The sequence below is a fragment of the Ammospiza nelsoni genome, chromosome 6, assembly GCF_027579445.1.
Source record: "Ammospiza nelsoni isolate bAmmNel1 chromosome 6, bAmmNel1.pri, whole genome shotgun sequence".
Classification (NCBI taxonomy): Eukaryota; Metazoa; Chordata; class Aves; order Passeriformes; family Passerellidae; genus Ammospiza; species Ammospiza nelsoni.
Window position 1 is genome coordinate 17,748,957 of NC_080638.1, and position 20,444 is coordinate 17,769,400.

At 48.2% G+C, this 20,444-nt stretch overlaps 1 protein-coding gene across 1 annotated transcript in view; it reads right to left on the bottom strand.

The window, feature by feature from the left end:
* Positions 1–20,444, bottom strand: part of CD81 (CD81 molecule) — a 34,140-nt gene continuing 13,696 nt past the window's right edge. Inside the window, exons 3-8 of the mRNA XM_059473953.1 lie at positions 10,845–10,942; positions 7,962–8,036; positions 5,191–5,298; positions 4,507–4,602; positions 4,085–4,174; positions 1–3,393 (exon numbers count right to left, since the gene is read on the bottom strand). Of these exons, the coding sequence (XP_059329936.1) occupies positions 3,331–3,393; positions 4,085–4,174; positions 4,507–4,602; positions 5,191–5,298; positions 7,962–8,036; positions 10,845–10,942 (530 nt within the window). The 3' untranslated portion in view covers positions 1–3,330. The remainder of the gene's footprint in view (positions 3,394–4,084; positions 4,175–4,506; positions 4,603–5,190; positions 5,299–7,961; positions 8,037–10,844; positions 10,943–20,444) is intronic.

Sequence of the window (20,444 nt, forward strand, 5' to 3'; positions counted from 1 at the left end):
CACACTATGAGAAATGTTTATTAAATTGATTTTTGTTTCATTTCTTTAAAAAAAAAAAGGCAGAAAGAAGTTAAACACACTGCTTTGTGGCATGCTCCACAGTATGAAAAAAATCCCAAGTATTCAGTTAAGCTGTCAGCGGCTCTGTTTGACCTTTGGATGTGGTCTTTGAACTCAGACCTGGACAGTTGACACTCCTCATCCCCACCTCAGCTCACAGCCCTTTTCTCAGCTGCCACTAGCTCCAGGAGGGATGCTTCCATGGAGAGGGAGGGGTCTGTATTTACAGCCTGCAATTCCATCCTTTTCTTCCCCAGGGCTGTGGAGAGGAGCAGTACAGGCTGCCATGCTGCACACACAAAGGCACAGTATGCAGGAGAGGCACTGGGCAGAGCAGGGGTCCTGCCTAGAGGGTTTTCCCTGTTCACCTCAGCCAGCTTTGGGGCTGACCAACTGGCAGAAGAACCCTGTGGCTTTTGGATCCTGAGGGCTTGCAATGGGACGAGTCCCCTCAGCCCTTCATAGCTCCCTTTCTAGTTTGTGTTAACTCAGGTCCAGCTTCACAGGAGACCCAAGTGAGTATTTTTTTTCAGAGAGGGTTTCTCAACGACTTCATTGTTCTTAAGCATGATGGTTCCTCTCTGTCCCTGTTCTCTCAGGGCTGACTCTTCCAGCTGAGGACCATTCCATCAAGTGTGGGGACTCAGCTGGTAACTAAAGAAAGCATTGTCCTCTCTGCAAGCATCCTTCTGTCTCTGCTCCCATCACCCCTCTCTAGCTGTTCCCCTCCTTGAGCACCTTTCCTGCAGCAGCCACAGAAACAGGAGATGGCTCAGGAAGCTGCCTCTGGAACTCTCCACAATGGTAAGCCACCTCGGAAATGAGCCAGAGAATTGTACCCCATGTGAGACACACTCTGAGCAAAATTCCTGCTCTTCCTCCTCTCACAGCTCTCAAATTCCCTCTCCAAGTACCACTTTCTCCCAATTGCTCCTGCCTGGGACAGCTCAAACCCTTAAAGTACAATGTCTGAGGACACACCTGACCTGCATCGAGACCCAGTCTGTCTTCAAACAGAGCTCCAGCTATGTACACAGCATCAACTGAATACCGAACAATATCAAAAATACGGTATAAGGAAAAGAAAACAGAATTGAAATGCTTAATGGCATATTTATACACATTTACCAACAGTCAACAAAAAAGGTGGCAAGTTACACATCCATTCTGTATGCTGACAATCCTGGTGCACATAGATGTAAACACACATGCTTGGATGATGCATATACATATGGCCACGGAACAGAGTAGATGACCTGAAGGAGCTACGCTGGGGAGCAGGGGAAGGGGTTACCTACTGCAAAACCTCACCTCATTCTCAATGGGTGCACAACATGGACATTCAGGGCAGTGTTGCTTTAAGGCTATTTCTAAGGCTGGATCTTTTCTTGTCCAACCTCTCAATATGAAGATCTGTTGAAGCACTTCCTCCTCTTTACCCAGCACAACTTGATATATATATATATCTATATATATTTACCTATATACTTTTTAAAGGCCCTATATACTAAAAGGCAGGAAGAGGAAAGGGGGGAGTAGAAGGGAAGAAAAACTTCGGAATGGATCAATTTGCCCCAGTGCAGGAATCTTCTATCCTGTAATGGCAACAGCCATGACAGCCACGTGCAGTGGACAAGGTACTAGTTTGAAAATGATTGATGGTCACAGGCCTCCCTCCCTATCAGATCTGAAGCTCTCTGTTGTGACAAGGGGGGAGAAAAACTTTAAGAAACAGAAATACTCCTGAAGTGGGGAAAGTGATCACTAATTTAAACTCCTCCCCCCACCTGCTTCAAGGTGGCAAAAGAGCTGAGATACTATAATTTCCAGCTCAAGTGCCCCTACGGCTAAGGAAAAGGCTTTGCTTAAAAATATATATCTATAGAACTATACATATAGATCATCTTTTTAGTGACACTCTGATTTTATTACATAGCTCCTGGGTCACTCTCCCCCTCTATCTACATGGTGACAGAGTGGCATATAAAAGAAGCCACAGACATCAAAGTGATAACCAAAGTTACCAGATCACAAGAATGTGTTTCAACTGGTGTGATCTAACATGCTAAATTACCTTGATTTTATAAGCTGATCTGCTGTTAATATAACTGGAAGGTCTTAAAAAGAACCTTTTTTTCACAATCAGATTATGACAATTTCTCAGCAATATTACAGTGTGTGACAATATGCTATAATTAAGAATAATTTCACTGAAAAAGAGAGTGATGCAAAGATGAAATTTTAAGCATGTACACATATAGTTGGGAACACCCAAGCATCATCCTGCAGTACATAAAAGCAGGATTTCTAAAGTCAAGGACTTTTTTTTATGTTTTCTTCTTTTTCCAATATCATTTCTATGCGAGCATTAGCTTAACATTGGAAACTTGGTATAGGACTAGATTCTCCTTGAAACATATGTCTATAATGAAACACTGAAGGACATTAAAAAAGTAATTTAATTTTTAGTGTGTTATATTTGAAAAACTGGGACTAAAATTCACCCCCAGCCACTGACCTTTTAATGCAATGAATTAATGCAACTGAGCCAATTTATAAAATTATAGCCCCAAGAAAAAAAGAAATCACAAAACCATAAAATATTTTTACTCATTAGAGAGTAAAATAGTTTCAGCATGACTTCTGTTGACCTACGAATGGAAACAGGCTGGAGAGGAACAATGCCTGTGTTTCCCCTGGGATACATTGCACCCAGGCAATGAAGTCTGCATCCTTTCCCCTCCTCTCTCCCAGGCTTTGGACAGTCAGCCAGGCTTCCCTACGGACAGCTTGGAAACACCAGGGAGGTGGGGTGATGGCTGGAAAAGATGAGTACAAATTAACAAAAACACTGAATTCTGCTTCAGCATCCAATCAAAAAAGTTGGTAAAACCAAGGCAAAGTTTTCTGAGACCAGGCTGCACCCTTCTCCTCCACACATCTTCCACCAGTGTTACTTCTGAGTTACTGGGCGTGGGGAAGGAGGAGGAAGGACTTGATCTCCTGCTACAGCAGCTTTCCCATCACACAAAACTGATGTGTAACTAACTCAGCCACAAAGATACGGGAAAGTTTTATTTATTTAAAAAAAAAAAAAAAAAAGTACTTCAAAATAAAAATGATAAGTACTGTATGGTAATATTGGAAGCATTTATATACACAATTTTCTTTGTCTGTTGTTGAAATGTCTCCTGGTCACTCGGTGGCACTTGGGGTCCCCTCTAGCGCCGTCCACCCTGATCCCCCCTTCCCCTGCCCGGCTCTCACGGCTCAGTAGACGGAGCTGTTCCTTATGCCACAGCACAGCACCATGCTCAGGATCATCTCAAAGATCTGTTGAGAGACACAGGGGCACCACTGAGACAACAACCAGCACGATGCAAGAGTTCCCCCCATCCCAAGGTCCCCCACTCCACATTAACACTCTCATGCCAGAGGTAAGGGCAGGGATGCTACACCTTTGTTGCTGTTTTCACATGGAGTTGGCCAATTTGAGATAAGGAGCTGTCCTCCCATCTCTCACTGGCAGCAGTGGTAGTACCTGACAAACTTTTTGGCTGCCAGCTACACAGAAAATGCCTCGAAATCCCTCCAGCACTACAGCCCAGCCTTTGCACAGATGCCATGTTACACCCCCACAACACCCGGCCTCACTAGGGAGCAAACCCAACAGAACAAAGCAAGCAAATCCCTTCCCACTGCAGACCCCAGCAACAAAACATGGCAGCCTGTAGAACAAGTGGTTTTGAAGGAGGTTTCAGTGGTGCTCTGCCCTTTTGGCTGGGTTTGCAGGTGCTATTGCTCTACTGAGCTTGCCAGGTGCCTCCCCTAACATCCTGGCTCCCCAGAAGGATGATGAAGCCCTTGGTCTTGCCACGCTCCAGAGCCCTGTGGTGCATAAGGCTGGTGATGCATGCAGAGTTCCAGGGGCATCCAGAGGAGAGGGACAGATCCAGCCCAGCTGGAAGAGGACCAGGTTGCCCTGAGGTGGCTTTTCCCTGTCCCACCAGGCTGCCACACTTACCATGATCACAGCAACCACGACAGCAGCGATACCGATCAGGTAGAGCTTCCCGGAGAAGAGCTCATCGATTTTTTTGTGACAGTTGGAGTTCTGAGGCAGAGAAGCACACCAGTCAGTCAGCCTGCTTTCCCCACAGCCAGCCCCAGCACCAAAATGGCAGGTCAGCTTCCCCCTGGTCTCACTTATGTCCCCAGGTCCTGGCCCCAGGACTTCCAACCAGACTTCACCCCTCTGCACCTGTCAGTCCCCTCAAGCAGGAACAGCAAAGGAAGAACCAAATGGGAACCTTTAACATCCTTCTACACCATTCCCAAATAAATGAAATCTCTACCCTTTATTTATTTTCCAATAAATCCCCAAATTTCCTTGGTAGCAAAGGTTTCCTGAAACAGCTGTGCTGACTGAAGAGCAGCTGTGCCTACCTCAAAAAAGCTTTTCAGGGCGTCCTTTCTGCAGAGGTCATCCCTCCACACAGGAGTGAAAGTCGCTGTCATAATATCAGAACCGCAGCAGTCCAGCTACATGGAGAGAGGAAAAGAGAAACAATGGAAAGCCAACATCAGCAGACAGCAAACACTTATGCAATGCTCTCCCCACCATTACACATTCTTGAAGTCACCCAAGATTGAGGAGGCATCTTGGAGGGGAAAACAAGGGTGGGGAATAAGTCACCAAACTGACTTTTTTATTTCCATGCAATGCAGCTGCTTCCTACAATAGTCCCAGACAGATCTGGCATAGATTTTCTGGAGGAGAGTGAACCCAGCTCTTCCCCGGGATTTTGTTTCCTGCTGAATGGACCAAGTATCAGGATTAATATCCTGATCCTATATCCTCAGAGCTACATTCTTCTTCCATTGAATTTTACTTAAACAGGGATGCTGAGATAAATGAAAGGCAACTTAATCAAAGTTTGGTCCAGACTTCCCAGCACCATGTGATGGAGAGAATACTGAAGAGAGCACAACTCTGCTTCTTAAAATGTAACAACAACAAACTTGATAGGCTAAGACCTGCACGTAGTATCTGCACTTTAGACTCTGCTTTTCCCACCCCTTTTCCTGACTTCCATTATTAGTTCTCTAGCACAAGCACCACCACCTTACCGTTTCATGGAAGGTCTTCACTACAGCTTTGGCATTGCTTGCATCTGGCTCTCCCATGAGCGTCTGTTGAAGCGCTTGGTCGTAGAACTGCTTCACGTCTTTGGCTATCTAGGAAGGACACAGGAAAACTCCTTTTCAGCCAGAGGAAGCGGAGGAGGAGGAGGAGGAGGAGAAAACCTACCCAGCAGATGTGCCTGAAGAACAGGTTCCCAATAATAGCACTTGCAGTAAGATGAGCAGTTTTTGAATAGATTTGGACACCATTTGTTTGTACGTGTAAAAAAGCATGTCTTTCATAGGGCTCCAGCTGTCACAAATATTAAGAATCCCATCCACGAGCCAGCAAATTTCAGACAACACTATCCAAGGCCTCCACAGGCTCTGTCTAGGAGATAAAGACAGCCAAGGCCAGGAGGGTGAGCCAGAAGTTGAGATAACCTTCAGCCCACGTGGATGTGCTGCTGGGCTCAGGAAGGCAGAAACATCTCATTTTGAACCACACATAAACAAAGCAGGCAGGCAACACAATTCTCACTGAGGCTGCAGAAGCTGGACATGCTGGAAAAGTCAGGAGGAGGTGGGGCGCACAGGCAAGGCTGTCTGTAAATACAGGCACCTCAGCTTACTGAGTGGCTTGGAGGGGATGGCAGGAATTTGGGAGAGATTGCACACTAAAGCCTGGTCAGACAGCTCATTTGGGTCAGGAAGCTTAGGTGCATTTACATGGATTTAAAACCCTTGCTAGATCCCTACAGACACTGCTGTCCTGTAAGTGGTTATGTGAGACACCTTATCCAGACTCTAACCCTGCCACCTGGCTGGTGAACTGCAGCCACCCATGAGGGCCTGCTCCACAGTGCAGAAATCTCCTAACTTTTAGGGAACTGGCCTTGTGACTTCTCCTCTAACACCTTTCAATAATTTGAGAGAGAGAGGTGAGAGAAGGCCATGCAAGAGAAGCAAAAGAAAAACATAAAAGCAAGGAAGGGAAAATACTTTCTGGAACATCTGCTCTTGGCAGCATAGGCTGGATTAGCATACGAAAAAAGAAGCTGCAGCAAGATGATGCACAATTTCAATCAATTATCCCAGAACTCTTTCATCACTACTCAAAAAAGCTTGCTTTGGAGGATGATATTCTCCAACCAAACAATTTCAGTCTGGTACATAAAAATAAAAATTAAAAAAAAAAATCCTATTTATTGCCTCCCCATTCTGAATTTACAGCATCTCCAAGAAGGCAAGCTGAGGGAGAGACTGCCTTCAGCTTTGAGAAAAAGTGTCCCTTCTGGAAGCATTTCTTGGTGGCTGGGGTGATTCAGTGCTTCCCTCCCAGCCTGTGCTGCTCCCAGCCAAGGCAGGGAGAAGCAAGCCTGCTTTGTGAGCAGGGATTTCAAAATAGCCCATTCATCATCAAGGCTGCAAAACTAGCTGATGCCAACAGACTGCCACCCTTCATTTTAAACTGCAAAATTAATTTTGGGGGCTGAGGTCATCAGTTCTGTACTGGCAAATCCTCAGCTAGTGGCCAAGCTCTTTCTCCCCAGGATGGGACACAACAGCCGTGGAGTCCCTCCTTACTCAGCCTTCACTTTTTTTTGCTGTCGGTTGTAGTTGCACATCTTGGACTCTTCAGGATTCACAAACTAACATCTGCAGGAGGCACAGCCCCTTTGCAGAGGTTAATTAGTTCACTAAAGTTGCTAGGAAACAGCACTGTGCCTGCATAATAATGTTTAGCCACAGAAGAGTTTATTCCAGTGAAGTCGTGCTCTCTCCCGAATGACTGCAAGGAAGTTCCCATTCACTCGGAGCCTGGGAGCCACTGCTCACATGCACGAGAAAGCTGAGCAGGCCAGGACCTACTTACTCAGCTGGCTAACATCTCAGGAAAGTAAACACATTTCCTACTCTGCCAGAGAGTGTAACCTTGGCTTTGAGCACAAGCAGTTCCCTTCTCTCCTCCAAAGCCCTGAGGCCCAGTGATCAGCACCCAGGCTGCTGCTTGCTGCAGCACAGCCACCGTTCCCATGCACAGGCAGTTCTGCATTTTGAGACCAAACCTGTGTGTGTGAGCACATGTGACCACATGTGGGAAAGTGAAGGGAAGAGAAGATGAGCAGAAACAGAAGGGGGAAAGCTGCAATTTCCAGTTCTACCCTTCAGTTCAGCTCCTCCAGCCAGGGAACCTTATCTGAGCAGTCCCTAGGAGGGTGCCTAGCAGGACAGACACAGGACTTGGACCCCTAATGTGTGCACAGCACACGGATCACAGCAAGCTCAGCGCTGACAGACAAACGGCTGAAGCAGGTTCTATGGCACTGGGGAAGGGCAGGAAGCACCAAGCAATGCCGTTCATGCAGGCTCTCCCTGAACGGCATTCCCGCCCTTTGGCACTTCCCGCCCGGGCTCACTGCTGTTCCCTGGCACTGAGGACGTGCAGATGGCTTTCCTTCACAACTCCATGCACGAATCCACTCCCCCTGTGACTGACAGCGTGGCAGCTCAGAGGGGACCCAAGTGAGACGGGCTATTTTTACTGCAGACATCGCACCACACACCCTAAGGGCAGCTGCTCCCGTCAAGCGCTCACATTTAAAGTTCATCAGCCCGGCCAAGAGCAGTGAGGTGACCTGCCCAGGTCACACTGCTAACCCAAGCCCCTGTTACCCAATCTGGGAGCAGTCTGTGAGCAAAACAGCTCATGCTGGGATCTGCTGCCGTTCTGCCCCAGCCTCCCAGTCCCACAAATACAGGTTTTAGAGTCTTACTTGGTCTTTGTTGACAAAACCCCAAATTCCAGCCGCAACTTCACAGGCAAACAGGATCACCAGGCAAGTGAAGAACTGCAAAGACAAATCAAGAGAGGGATCCTTAACATATCTGCAGCAATTAGGTGGGGAGAGGTGTGGAGCAGTACTTCCACTGACAAATCAGAGCAAGGTGTCATCTGACTTCAAACCATTTTCTCTCTCATACATGCACTGAGCCCAAACATATTTTCCTGTAACTCATCACATGCCACCCATGTCCAGGTTGTTGAGCAGGGATTAACAAAACCTTTCCCACAAAGGGACTGGCAGGGATCAAGATGCCACAAGATACATTGCTCTGCTTCATGCACCTGCAGGACAATCCAGACAAGGTTTCTGCTCTGCCACAAATGCTCTGAGGAGTGGAATTGCCAGTGCAGGGTTAAAAGCACATTTCAGCTGCTGAGGAGCTGGGGATGTCAGGGTGTGATTTATGGCCAGCTCTGGCATCCACAGCCCTGCAAGGCTACTGCAGTTTTTTGCATAAATACTAACACTGACGTTTTCCCACAGTCCCACCCTGTTTGTGCAATTTCAGCATTCCTCCCTGCCACCCTCCCTTTTTGTTCAGATCCCAGGAACACATTGTGATGGTTGTTGGTCAGTTGGACTGGGAATGGGAAGCTGTAAACTCATACATCAGGATCACATGAGAAGGCACAGAGAGGCATGCTCCATAGGCAGCCAACATCACCTCTGTGACAACATCACTCAGTGACTTCTTCCTGGGAAAAGCCCCAAAGTGGGAGAAGTCAAGAAGCAAAAGAGGTGAATGCAGTCAAGGACAGACAAAATTACAGTACAGCGTGGGAAAACAGCCCCTGGCTCCTGAGCAGACTCTGCTCAAAACACATTCAGCACATTTTCTCCAACAACAGATGAAACAGGAGCTATGACCTGGCTCTCACATGCAAAAGCAAAGGGTTATCAGCAAAATGAAAACAAAACTATTAACCTGACAGCAGGAAGGGACTTCCAACATCCTTGTACAGTTCCTGAACAATCAACTCCTATGTGAACACCTAATTTTGTAGGAGCATCTTTGAAAGACTAGGTCCCACATCCCCTGCAAGGACTCCCACCACCCTAAACCTCGGGTGCAATGCCACTGTAAGTCTGGTTAAGCACTAGGGCTCACTCCTGCAGTTACCCTTCAGTGAAGGATGGTTCATTTATCCCAGATGTGGAGGTACAACTTCCTGCAGATTCAGTGGTTCTGTAAGCCAGCTCCAGAACACCAGGAGATGCAGCTTGATGCTATGGGAATATAGTGGTGGTCCTGGCCAGGCAGCCCCTTTCCAGGGAGCAGAGCCTGCTCCATGCCAAGTCTCCTTAGGTCTTGCTGCTCAGCTTCCATGCCACTTTTGGCACAGGATTTTAATAGCATGGAGCTTCCTGTACTTCTCCCTTCTGCAGTAATCCCAAAGTCACTCCCTCAGCTAGGTGGAAGAAAGGGGAGCATGGCTGCTTCCCTAAAACACCCCAAGGATGCGGCCTGGAAATGTCCTTGGAACACAGTGGGAGCCTTCCCAGCAGAAAGCATCCTCATGGGGCATCTCCAGACTTGTCTTGGCAAGCCAAGGTGTGAGCAAACACGGACAGTGCACAGCAGCTAGAGCTGCTAATTTCAGCCAGAGCAGCCGGTTTCCCTGTCGGACCTTGGGTACCTTGTACCATCTGCCCTTCCAATCCTCCAGCTTCAGGAGGGAGAGAGAGGTACTTCAGTGTCTGTCATCACTTGCATTAACAAAGCAAAATAAAAACCCAAAGCTGCCAAACTGTGCTCCAATAACCCCTGTCAGATTTGTGTGCAGGCTCCTTGTATTCCCAGCAGCTGGGATAATGCCTCCAAACTCCTACTGGAGCTCCCATCCACCACATTCAGAAGTGTTTTATCAACACTGGGCAAAAGCATTCCCTTATTATTGGGAATCAGCAGCAACTCGAGGTGAAGTCATCTGCAAGAGTGAGGCCAAGCAGCTCCATTTCTCTCTGTCCCAGCTGAGCCCACACCCATGAGTTGCTATACCACTATCAAGAACCCTCCAGCCCAATGAAGCCAAGTGCTGGAAAGTCATTTGAATTTAAAAAAAATTATGTTTTACCCTTCCAGTTTTACTTTTTATGCATCAAGTTTAAACTGAACCACATGTGAGAACTTGCTTTAAATAAATGGGTCTCCCTTGCTCCCAAGGTAAAGGCTTTTGGTGTGGCTAGAGTTTATCCAATTAGGCTCATCCTCTGCCAGGAATCCTGAGCTGCTGCCTCACATCAAGGACGCCTGTAGCACTTCAGTAATGGATTTTCCAGGATATACCTAGATGTTCTCACTAAGAAATTATGGAAAGTCTTTGCAGTTTCCTTGTCCAAACAGATAAAAATAGTAGATGATTCCTTAAAAGAACTAGAATTGTTACAGGCAGCCTTGAAACAGTGAGAGGGGATGCTGTAGGGGACACCAGCTAAGAAAGAGGGTTTAGTGGGTGCTTGGTAAGACAGTCAGACCATGAAGGGATAACTGCAAGGTGGGGGTTCACATGTAACACAGAAAGAGTCTCTAAGAATATTGCTGATCTCAGCCCTTCTGCCCTGCAGCCAGGCACTGAAAGGACATTGCAGCTCACCTGCCAGCTCAGCCAGAGCTCCACAGGCTGGGCAGAGATGCCCTCAGCCACACTGCACTGCCTTGCTCCTTGCAGAGGTCACCCAGCTCCCACCTCTGTGCTCACACATCCTCCCAGCCCCTCTCACTGGGAAAGACCCCAGCAAGGGAAGCACAACCATGTGCCATCCAGCAGGGAGATCAGGGTGCCCAGTGACTCCAAACTTTGCATCTCCTACCGTTCCCAGAAGACACTGAGACTCCTGAATGGCGCCGTAGCATCCCAGGAATCCCACAAACATCATGACAGCCCCGACTGCGATCAGGATGTAGATTCCTGCAAGGCAAAGTGAGAGGCAGACACATTACTGCACAGCTCTGTCCAGCAGCACCCTCATGCCTGGCTGGACATTCTGGCTCCTGGGGTGGATAATTATGGGTGTGCAGAATTAAGGCTCAGGAGGTGTGATGGCAGCAGACAACGTACATGAGTTGGGTCTCAAAGTGTTTGAAGCTGCCAACACTGGAGCTTTAATAACTTCATCACCTCCAAAATGAGAGGAAACACAGAGTAGCACTAGGCAGAGGATGTAGGAGGCATGACAAGAGCTCTACAGCATCCTCACAGCTGTAGCAGGAGTTACCCTGGCACAGTGTTTTAAATATTTAAGCAGAGATGGAAATTATTAGTTAGCATATCTTGTAAAATAAACAGTAAGGCACATGGTTTATTTATATTAAACATCATACAAATATTTATCTGGCTAACATTTTAAAGGCAGATGAACCATTAAACCAAAGGGAAAGTACTGCTTAAGCATCTCACTTAAAATCTGGTGCTTTTTTTTTTGTTATAGGTTCTTCCAGAGAGAATACAACATTTTTTACTTTAACTTATTGAATTTACACAGGCAACTTGCACCATAACTAGTTCAAAGCTTGAAACGAGGCATTGGGAGTGGTTCAGAAAACAGAAGAATAAAAGTTTATTCATTCAGGAAACAAGAGCTTATCTCAAGTCTGCTGCCATGAGTAATCACCATGGTCTCACCAACCACGAGACTGGTGAAGCCATAGTGATTACTCAGCCAAACACTACCAGCTCAGTTAAATCTGACACAGCTTTTTGCTGGTGTATCCCTTATATTTAGTGCATTTTTGATAAACTAATGTTCTCGAGTATTGTGGTTCTACTACTCTCTAAGTGAATCTTATTTCCCATTCAAAAGCAATTTCATACATGTAAAAATTACAAATCAGGTAAGACTGCAGTCACTATTTCTAATGGACAGTGAAGAAAACAAAATAATCATGATGAGGATGAAAGAACATGGGACATCCCAGAGGTAACAGCAACACAGTGAATCTTACTAGTGGTTGGGAGACACATCCCTTCAATGAAATGTTTTCTTCTGCTATGAGTGAAAATGTTTCACAGTTATTAATCAGACTGTCAGCTCTCCTTTAGGAACAGCCCTAACATATAAACAGACCTCAAGATTAAAATTGTTTGTACATGCTTGTGATGTTTAAGGTTTTTCTTATCTCTGCAGCTTTTAAACAATTTTCTGATAATTCAAGTGCAAAGTCTAAAGGCCACGCACCGAGAGCAGAGTGAAGGCAAAACCCTTCTCTAAAACACCAGATACACAATCACAGAATCACAGAATTTCTAGGTTGGAAGAGACCTTTAAGATCATCGAGTCCAACCCATGTTCTAATACCTCAACTAGATCATGGCACCAAGTGCCACATCCAGTCTTTTTTTAAACACATTGAGGGATGGTGACTCCACCACCTCCCTGGGTAGATGATTCCAGTATTTGACCACTCTTTCTGTAAAAAACTTCCTCCTTAATTCTAGCCTGTATCTCCCTTGGTGCAGCTTGAGACTGTGTCCTCTTGTTCTGTCTGTTGTTGCCCATAGAAAGAGACCGACCCCCAGCTCACTAAAGCCACCCTTCAGGAAGCTGAAGAGAGTGATAAGGTCATCTCTGAGTCTCCTTTTCTCCAGGCTGAAATAATAACAGTCTCCACTTGTTTAACATTCCCTTACAGATCCTTCAAACTTGGGAAAGGCTGGACTTTGGCTCCCACTCCTTCCCTCTTTGAAACAAAGCCCACCAGCACGCCAAAAGCACAAGCACCAGTGCCAGGGCCGGCCTGGCGAGTGGCGGTGACGGAGATGCCGCCCCAGCGGCTCCAGCGCTCTCCGGTGTGTCCCAGCAGCACGGCACTCGCTCTATTTTTAGGCCCTGCAGGAGGGAGGAAGCCAGCTGCAGGGGAAGTGCCACAATGGAGCATGCTGACCCCGCAGGAAGCCCCTCTTCACAAAATCTGATGGGAGCCGTGGCCGGAGACACCAACATCCTCGTGGCAGCACCGTCAGCGAAGGGGCCGGAGGCGCGAGCTGCGCCTCCTGAGGGGTTCTGAAGGGTTTCGGCAGCGCCCGGCAGCCACGGAAAAACAACAGGCAAATAAAAAAACTCCCCAAGTGGGGATGAGACACCTCCTGAGTGAAGGTGTGCAAAGAAAGGAAAAACAAGCAAAAGAAACATCCCAGGAGAGCTTCTTGGAAAGGACAGGCCAGCAGATGAAGGTGTGTAGGCCTGTCTGAAGGGAAAGGAAATGGTTTCGTGCCAGTGGATGGAGATAGGATGAGGTGGAGCAGCTGGGCAGGGAGACAGCATGGCAAACAGTGGGCTGGGCTGTGTGCAGGACAGAGGGGCCCCAAAGGGCTTGGAGGTGGTGGGAAGGCATTAATAAGCCCTGTACAAAGAAGGCAGTCTGCTGGACACCTGCCAAGCCCTAGAGAGACTGATGGAGGCTGTCAGACTCTGCATTAAGTGCTGTCTCACAAAGAACAACATACCAGCAGTGGTGTCCCAAAACGGTCTGCTCACTGTCACCAGAAGCTGCTAATGCCCAAGAATCAGCCCTCACCACTCCAGCCTGTACCTACCCGTGAAGCTGCTGGCTTGGGTTTTCAACCCAAACCATGGCAGATTTTTCTGTTTTAAGCGCTGGGCATTCAACTGACAAGTCTTCCTCACAAGTCAGAAAATCAACTTTCCTCATCCCTAAGTGCAGCAGTTTCTGACTTCTTCGCCCATTAGGAGAGTAGAGAGAAGACAGAGCTGTGCTAGGGGCAAGTCCTTTCCACATCTGACAGGTCACTATTCATGCTAACCACCCCAGTATACAGGTAACAAGTACATGCAGCACATTTGAAGACCATGATGCTGAGACCTCAACAACAAGGTCATCACAGACAGAAGGTTTTGTTCTAAATTTTTTTTAAATAAACACTGAAGGCACCTTCTGGGCTGAGCAAATATTGCCAGGAGATCACAGTCACAGGGCAGCCCAGGTTGAAGGGACCTCAAATGATCACCTGGTCAAACCTTTTGTGAGACTGGGAACCTTAGGAGAGACTATGCAGAACTCTGCCCAATTATATCTTGACAACCTACAGTGACAGAGACTCTATTGTGTCCCTGGGGAGGTTTTTCCAGTGAATGATTGCTCTCACTGTAAAAGATGTTTTTCTGATATTGAGATCATCAGGAAAACACAGGACCCACGAGTGGCCAGAAAGGTTTTGCTCTGAAAGCTAGGAAATGAAAGCCCAGTGAGACTCTCAACTGATGGAGGAGACTAAGAGGAAACACAGACATTTGCTGTTTTAGAGAAGTTTTCCAGTGACCTCTGTACTTGCTTCTTGCTGGGATTTCTGGCAGCTTCAAAAAAAAAAAACCAATCCCGACCTGCTGAACTCCCACCCCAGGCAGGCTGTGCAGACCTTGGACTGTCAAGTGACATCCTGGCTTCCCACTTCTCTCCCTGCTCTCACTTCACCAGCTCCTCATCAGAGCCAGTCCGGCTATCAAGTGAGGAAACAGCAAGAAGGAAAGGAGGGGAGGGGAGGGAAGATGTGCACCACGTGCAGCTTCCTGAGCGGAGCCCAGCGGATGCGGCCGGTGCGCTGGGAGCAGCAGGGATGTGCAGCCAGGCAGGGGAGAGGGCAGCAGTGCCTGGCCTGAGCTCGGCAAACCACAAAAAGCCCCTGGAAGGTTTCTGGAATAAAGGCCAGCTTCATTCCCAGGCACAAACAAGCGGCTGTTATGGAGTTGCCTTTTGTTACCGAGGGCCAGAACACGGCAGCCTCTCCCAGGAGGCAGCAGAGCAGGACTCTGAGCTGGAGCTTATTTATAAACAAGCACAAAGTATTTACTGCAAAAATAGCATGTGCAATGAGGAACGCCAGCGGTGTTTCGCCACAGAAATGCCATGCTGAAGGCTGAGAAAGCAAAGGAAGCCAATCCAAGTGTCCAACCACATGCTTTGGATGGTGTTTGTTTTCCCACACCCATCCTTCCCCTAAAGGAATGGGGCTGGTGGGAGGGTCTCCACTTTCAGACTGGGTGCCAGGCAGCTGGGGGACTATTTCACAGCAGTCACGGTGCAGACTGGAACGACCAAGCCCTTTTCCCAGAAAGCAGCCTGACACATTTTAGCTTTCATTCCTGGCACACAGGGACCATGACGCCGACTGTGGTTTTGGGCTCTGTCTGTGAGCAAGGCACCTGTCATCCCATCCTGGGATGACACATTATCCTCCTCACAGTCAGAGGAGTCTCCTCACAAGCCTTTCCTTCCTCTGTGTAAGCATTTAGGGTTAACCCCTAAATCCTCTCCCGGGTGAGGAACTCATGACTACAATGGTTATTTGCTCCTTCAGGGCTCCACCCCACTGGCACAATTTGGCAAGAGCAAGGCTCCATCTGCCTTTCACATGCCACTTCCCAGCTCATTTTTACTGCAGCTTTCTCGGGGGTTTTACAACAAGCAGTGCTGTTTGCAGTAAACAAAAAGTAAAATGAGAGAGGTATAAACTGCAGTGCCTACAGCCATGCTGCCCCCTCACTCAGCAGCAGTGCATGAGAGAACAGCTGGAGCTGCAGCCACAGGGACAGTGAGCAAATCATGCACAGGTGCTCACGGTACCAAAGCACCTCCACATCCCTGAGCAGCACTACACTGTGATTTCTGACCCTATGGCACGGTTCTCTGATAAGGCAGCAGCAAGAAAGATTGCTACAACTGCCACACATAACCAGCCCCACACCAAAGCAAGCTGTGAGCCTCAGGACCTGTATTTGGGAGTTGGAGAAGTCAGAGGAGGGGCGTCAGTACTGGAGTCCTCTACATCCTTTTGAGATGGAGCCTTTGAGCAGAAAGCTTTAGGAGAGAGACCAACCACTCTCAGCTTCACCTCCTCATCTGAATTCAGAGCAGGAGCACAGGAGCCATGATATGATCTCCTCCCTCAAGAACATCATGACAGGACATGATGATCAGAAAAAGCAGCAGCAGTGGGCCAAACACCATCCCTCTTTCCCCAGTACAACCAGGGCATGTGCTGCTTTAGGCTGCAGGGATTTTGTAAATCTTTAGGGAAGCCCCTAAACATCAGAGACAGGAAACTGATAGTAATTGAGCACTTCTCTTGGTTTGATGCTAGGTGGGAAAGAGGAAAAAAAAGCAGCCAAGAGGCCAGCTTAGCTCCCAGCTCAAGCAGAAGATGCCTCTATGGAGGGTCCTCTACCTGCAGGGCAGGTAGGAAGCAGGATGCTCAGTTCTGGGAGCAGGGAAGGGAGCAAAAAAGGCAGTATTCAGTGTCAGTACTTGCTTTGGCATTAAAGCAGCATAGCTGCTGCCTGCAGGGTTGTAAAACCCATGTTCTGTCCCTGCTGAGAAATAAAAAAAAAAAAAACAAAACAGGAAGAAATAAACAGTCTTTAAAAAAGGACACGATGAAAAAACAAATAAAAGAAGGAACAAGCACCAGAGTGTCCCTCTAAAACAAGCAGGGAGCAGGCCAGCCCTGGCTAGCTCTCCTCTCATGCCCCACCACAGCCATCAGAGATGCTGTGCAGCTCCAGGCATGGGCATTCCTGGACAGCACCCTACTTCTCCCCTCATTTAAATCCTTTCCCAGCATCCTTAACTCATTTGGCTAAATGGAAGCCAGCCACTGCCTCCAGGTCACCACAGCAGTATTTCCAAAAGACAAAAAAGAAATCAAGTAAGAAATCCCCCCCCCAGCATGACACCATGCTTCCTGGGAAGGCCAGGCAGCTCTCCAAGCAGTGCCTGCCCTTTCCATGGGGTGGGCTCTAAAAAGGGGCTGAGAACAGACAAAGAGAGATGTTTATTCTCCCAACAGGCTCCTGCGGGGAGACTGCACATCCAAGAGTTTTGCAAGCCTCTGAGGAAAGGAGGGAGGCTTCAGTGCCACCCTGCTGGTGCTCCTGGCTTGGAGATGCTCAACTCCACTGGGCTTATCACCACTGCTGCTGCAGGGAAGGGTGGAACCATCACCCTTCCCTGGCAGGCAGACTCCCTCCTGCCCCATACCCCCCACTGTGGAAGAACACCCTTCCCAGCAGCCAAAGAAATGACCACGATGTTCCTCCTGGCAGCTCGGGAGCAGTTACAGGCACAGTGGAAAGTCCCTCCAGGGCAGGGTTGGGGCAGGAAAAAGATGGCTGTGTGAGCCAGCCAGCAAAGCAGGGTCTCCCAGACATTTTTGTCCAGTTGCCTGGTGGAATTGGCCCAGCAGAGCTGGGGTGAGAGAGAGGGGGGCTGGAAAAAGAGAGGGTTTGCTGGAAGATGACAAGTGGGAAGCCCCTCCGTTCCTCTCCACCCTGTTTCCCAAGGAAAACATTGCTGCTCTGTAGCTGCTAATGACTTCCAGATGGAGCAACAGGGTCACAAAGCATGGAGAGCTCTCACGGGGAGATGAAAGCCTGGACATGCTGCCCTCATGTGCAAGAACAAGGCAAGAAGAAACCACGAGCACCCCTCTGTCAGAAACACAAAGGGGTGGTGGGGAAAGCCCCAAAGAACGTCCTCATGTGCACACATTGTACCCAAATCCACTCCACACAGATGCCACAGTCAGGATTCTTCTCTTCTCCTCAGCCTACCCAGGAAACACTGAAGGAGACTCAAGCTTTGTAACTTCAGCACACCTGCAAGAGCTGGGAGGAAGTCCATGGCACATCCCCATGTCTGGGGTGGACAAGGGTGGCACAGCACAGGTGAGCCAGGCTGGAATATGCTGGCCCATCCTCTCTTGCTCCAGCCAAGTGCACTTCTGGGCATTTCTGTGTGCCCTGGGATCTCACCCACAAAAAAAGCACAAATCCCACTGGAGGATTCCTTGTGGGTTTTGCATGCTTCGAGCACAGTGCAGGTTTTCTACAGAAAACTGTCCAAGCTACAGGTTTAAACAGCTCTGAAGAGCAAAGCGCCACCTCTGGCACAGGTCCAGGGCAGCCAAGCCAATGGGAAGGGACAAAGAAAAATAACTACATTAGTTGTAGTTGGATAGATCTGAACCCAAAATAACCTGATGCTATCCGTGTATTTTTTAAGACATAACCAGTTTTAGTCTGCAGAGTAAATGAAACACAGGAGTTGGTCATGACCAAGGCAGAATGAATTACAATTAAATGGAAATGCAATGAAATAACATGTTGCTTTCTTAATAGAAACTGAATTCTGTGATAAGAATACAAAAAAAATCCCCTATACTGTCAGATACATGGTTTAAGCCAGAAAAGAAAGTAAAACAAAAGTGTTTTGCCTTAAAACTATTTTAAAATTAATTCCAATATTATTGAAGGAGTTGATCTGACAGTGATTAGAGCAAAATCTAGAACAAGTAAAACTCAGGTTTTGGTTTTTTCCCTTTAAGGGACTAAATAATTACATTGTTGTCCTTAACTGTAAGTAAGTTTATTTCCAAGACAGAAAAATGCATGTACTTCTATTTTTAAAAACCCACATATATTATTTTTTAAATAATCCATTTTGCTCGGTGTGGTTCAAGGCCAAATGCAAACCTTGGTTTCCACTGCCAAGCACGCAAGCCTGACCACAGCTCATGTGTCTGGTGGAAAATCTCCAACACAGGGGGCCTTGACAAAGTAGAGCACAAATGGGTGAGAGAAGAAACCGGTCCTGAACCAGTTCTGTGTATCCACAGGGATCCCTGCAGCGCCTCATGCCAAGACTGAAGGTGGTTTTTGACTAGTGCTTTTTACAGAACCTACAGAGCAGGAGCCTCAGGCTCTTCTCTGGCCTTTCACAACAAGTCTAGCAAAAGATGTGCTGTTCAGTCTAACCCCACAATGTATGGAAGTTGGCACCATCTCTAGAACATGCCTAACATTTCCAGAGGGATGGGGACAAGGATGGGAGTGGGAACAGAAACCCAGACCTTCTCATTGCTCATGGTGGGCCCACAGCCATTGTAGCACTGCTGACCTCTAGAACCTTTGCACTGGATCTCTGCTGAGTGCTCCCTGCAATGAAAACCTCCCAGAAATCACTGCTTCTCATCCAAGGCAGTCCTGAAAAGGATAATTAGGCTAAATTAGCTAAAAAGGCTAATTAAGTTATGGATAGAAGGGATAGCTTCTCCACAACCACTTAGCCAACACAGGTCTGTCTGGGTGATAGGCTGGCATGCTCTGCACTGCTGGTCACATCTGGGACCCATGGCAAGGGCAGCCAGGGCATCCTCACATGCTCTAAGGACAATGGGCAAACCTGGGGAGAGCTCAGAGAGATGTCCCCATCCCTGCCCTATAGCAGTCCCTCCTCTCTGCAAGGGGCAGATTTCCCTGAGCCCAGCACAATCTCATGACAGGACTTCCAAAATGCTAAAGACACCCATGAAAGCTTGTGAGCAGCTGCAGTTCAGCTCAGATATGTACTCATTTGTAAGGAAGACTTCAAAGCCTCCCTGTGCTTTCTGGCCCATTTATTCTAGACCAGTCTGCGTGAAAAGCAGCTTGAACTTGTTTCCAGGGCAGAAATCATTATCCTGGGCTGTGTTTGTTCTGAGGAGGATGGTGAAGACAGTCTGATTCACCTCTTAAGGAGGCCTGTGTGCCCATTAGCCCATGTCCCTTCCACACCTCAGCAGCACTCACAGGGACACTCGCTACCTTAGCCCCAAGCCATCACTGCCCTCAGCTGTCCCCCACCTGCCTCCCCCAGGCTTTGCTGCCTGACTGGCTTGGGAGGTGGATAAACATTACCTAAGGAACTCCTCCACCAAAAAAACCCTCTTGCCTTTCTGCTGGGACAGTGACACCCACCAGGATGACAGGGAGAGCTGCTGGGACAGTGACACCCACCAGGATGACAGGGAGAGGCAGCAGTGGCAGCAGCCTCAGTGGCCAAGTTTACCCCACCACTGTATGCCTGCCCAAAACCTCACACTCCTGCCCTGTGCCACCATGCTCCAGGGAGGAGACACTGCCCAGCAGAGGATTTACTACTAAAACACACAAAACCTAGACACAGGCAAAGCAAACTCCTTCTGCATCCCAAAAGCTATGTGGAAAACCACAGCCCAGCTCAGGAGGGTTTTGCACTCCCCATCCTGGCTGGCCCCACTCCCAGGGCCGAGCTAATTAGAGGCACAGGTCGTGCTGCCCTGCCACTTGCTGTGAGCAGCTGGAGGCACATTGCCTATTTTGGATCTGGCAGCAGAGAGTGAAGCTGAGTCCGTCCGGCTGCTGTGCTCCGTTCCTTGCCGGGCAGCCTGGGGAGAGCACAGGAAGGGCAGCAGCAGGGACCATCAGCCAGGGATGCTCCAGCACACAGGCACCCCAGCAAGGGGCAGGGGTGAGATCCTGGGGTGTGGATTTAAGGCAAACAAGAGCTGAGGTTTTCGTTCCTGCCCTCCTCAAAGCATTTCATCCACAACACCATCTCCAGGCATCACATAACCAAATCTTTGAAGTGTGGGGAACCTG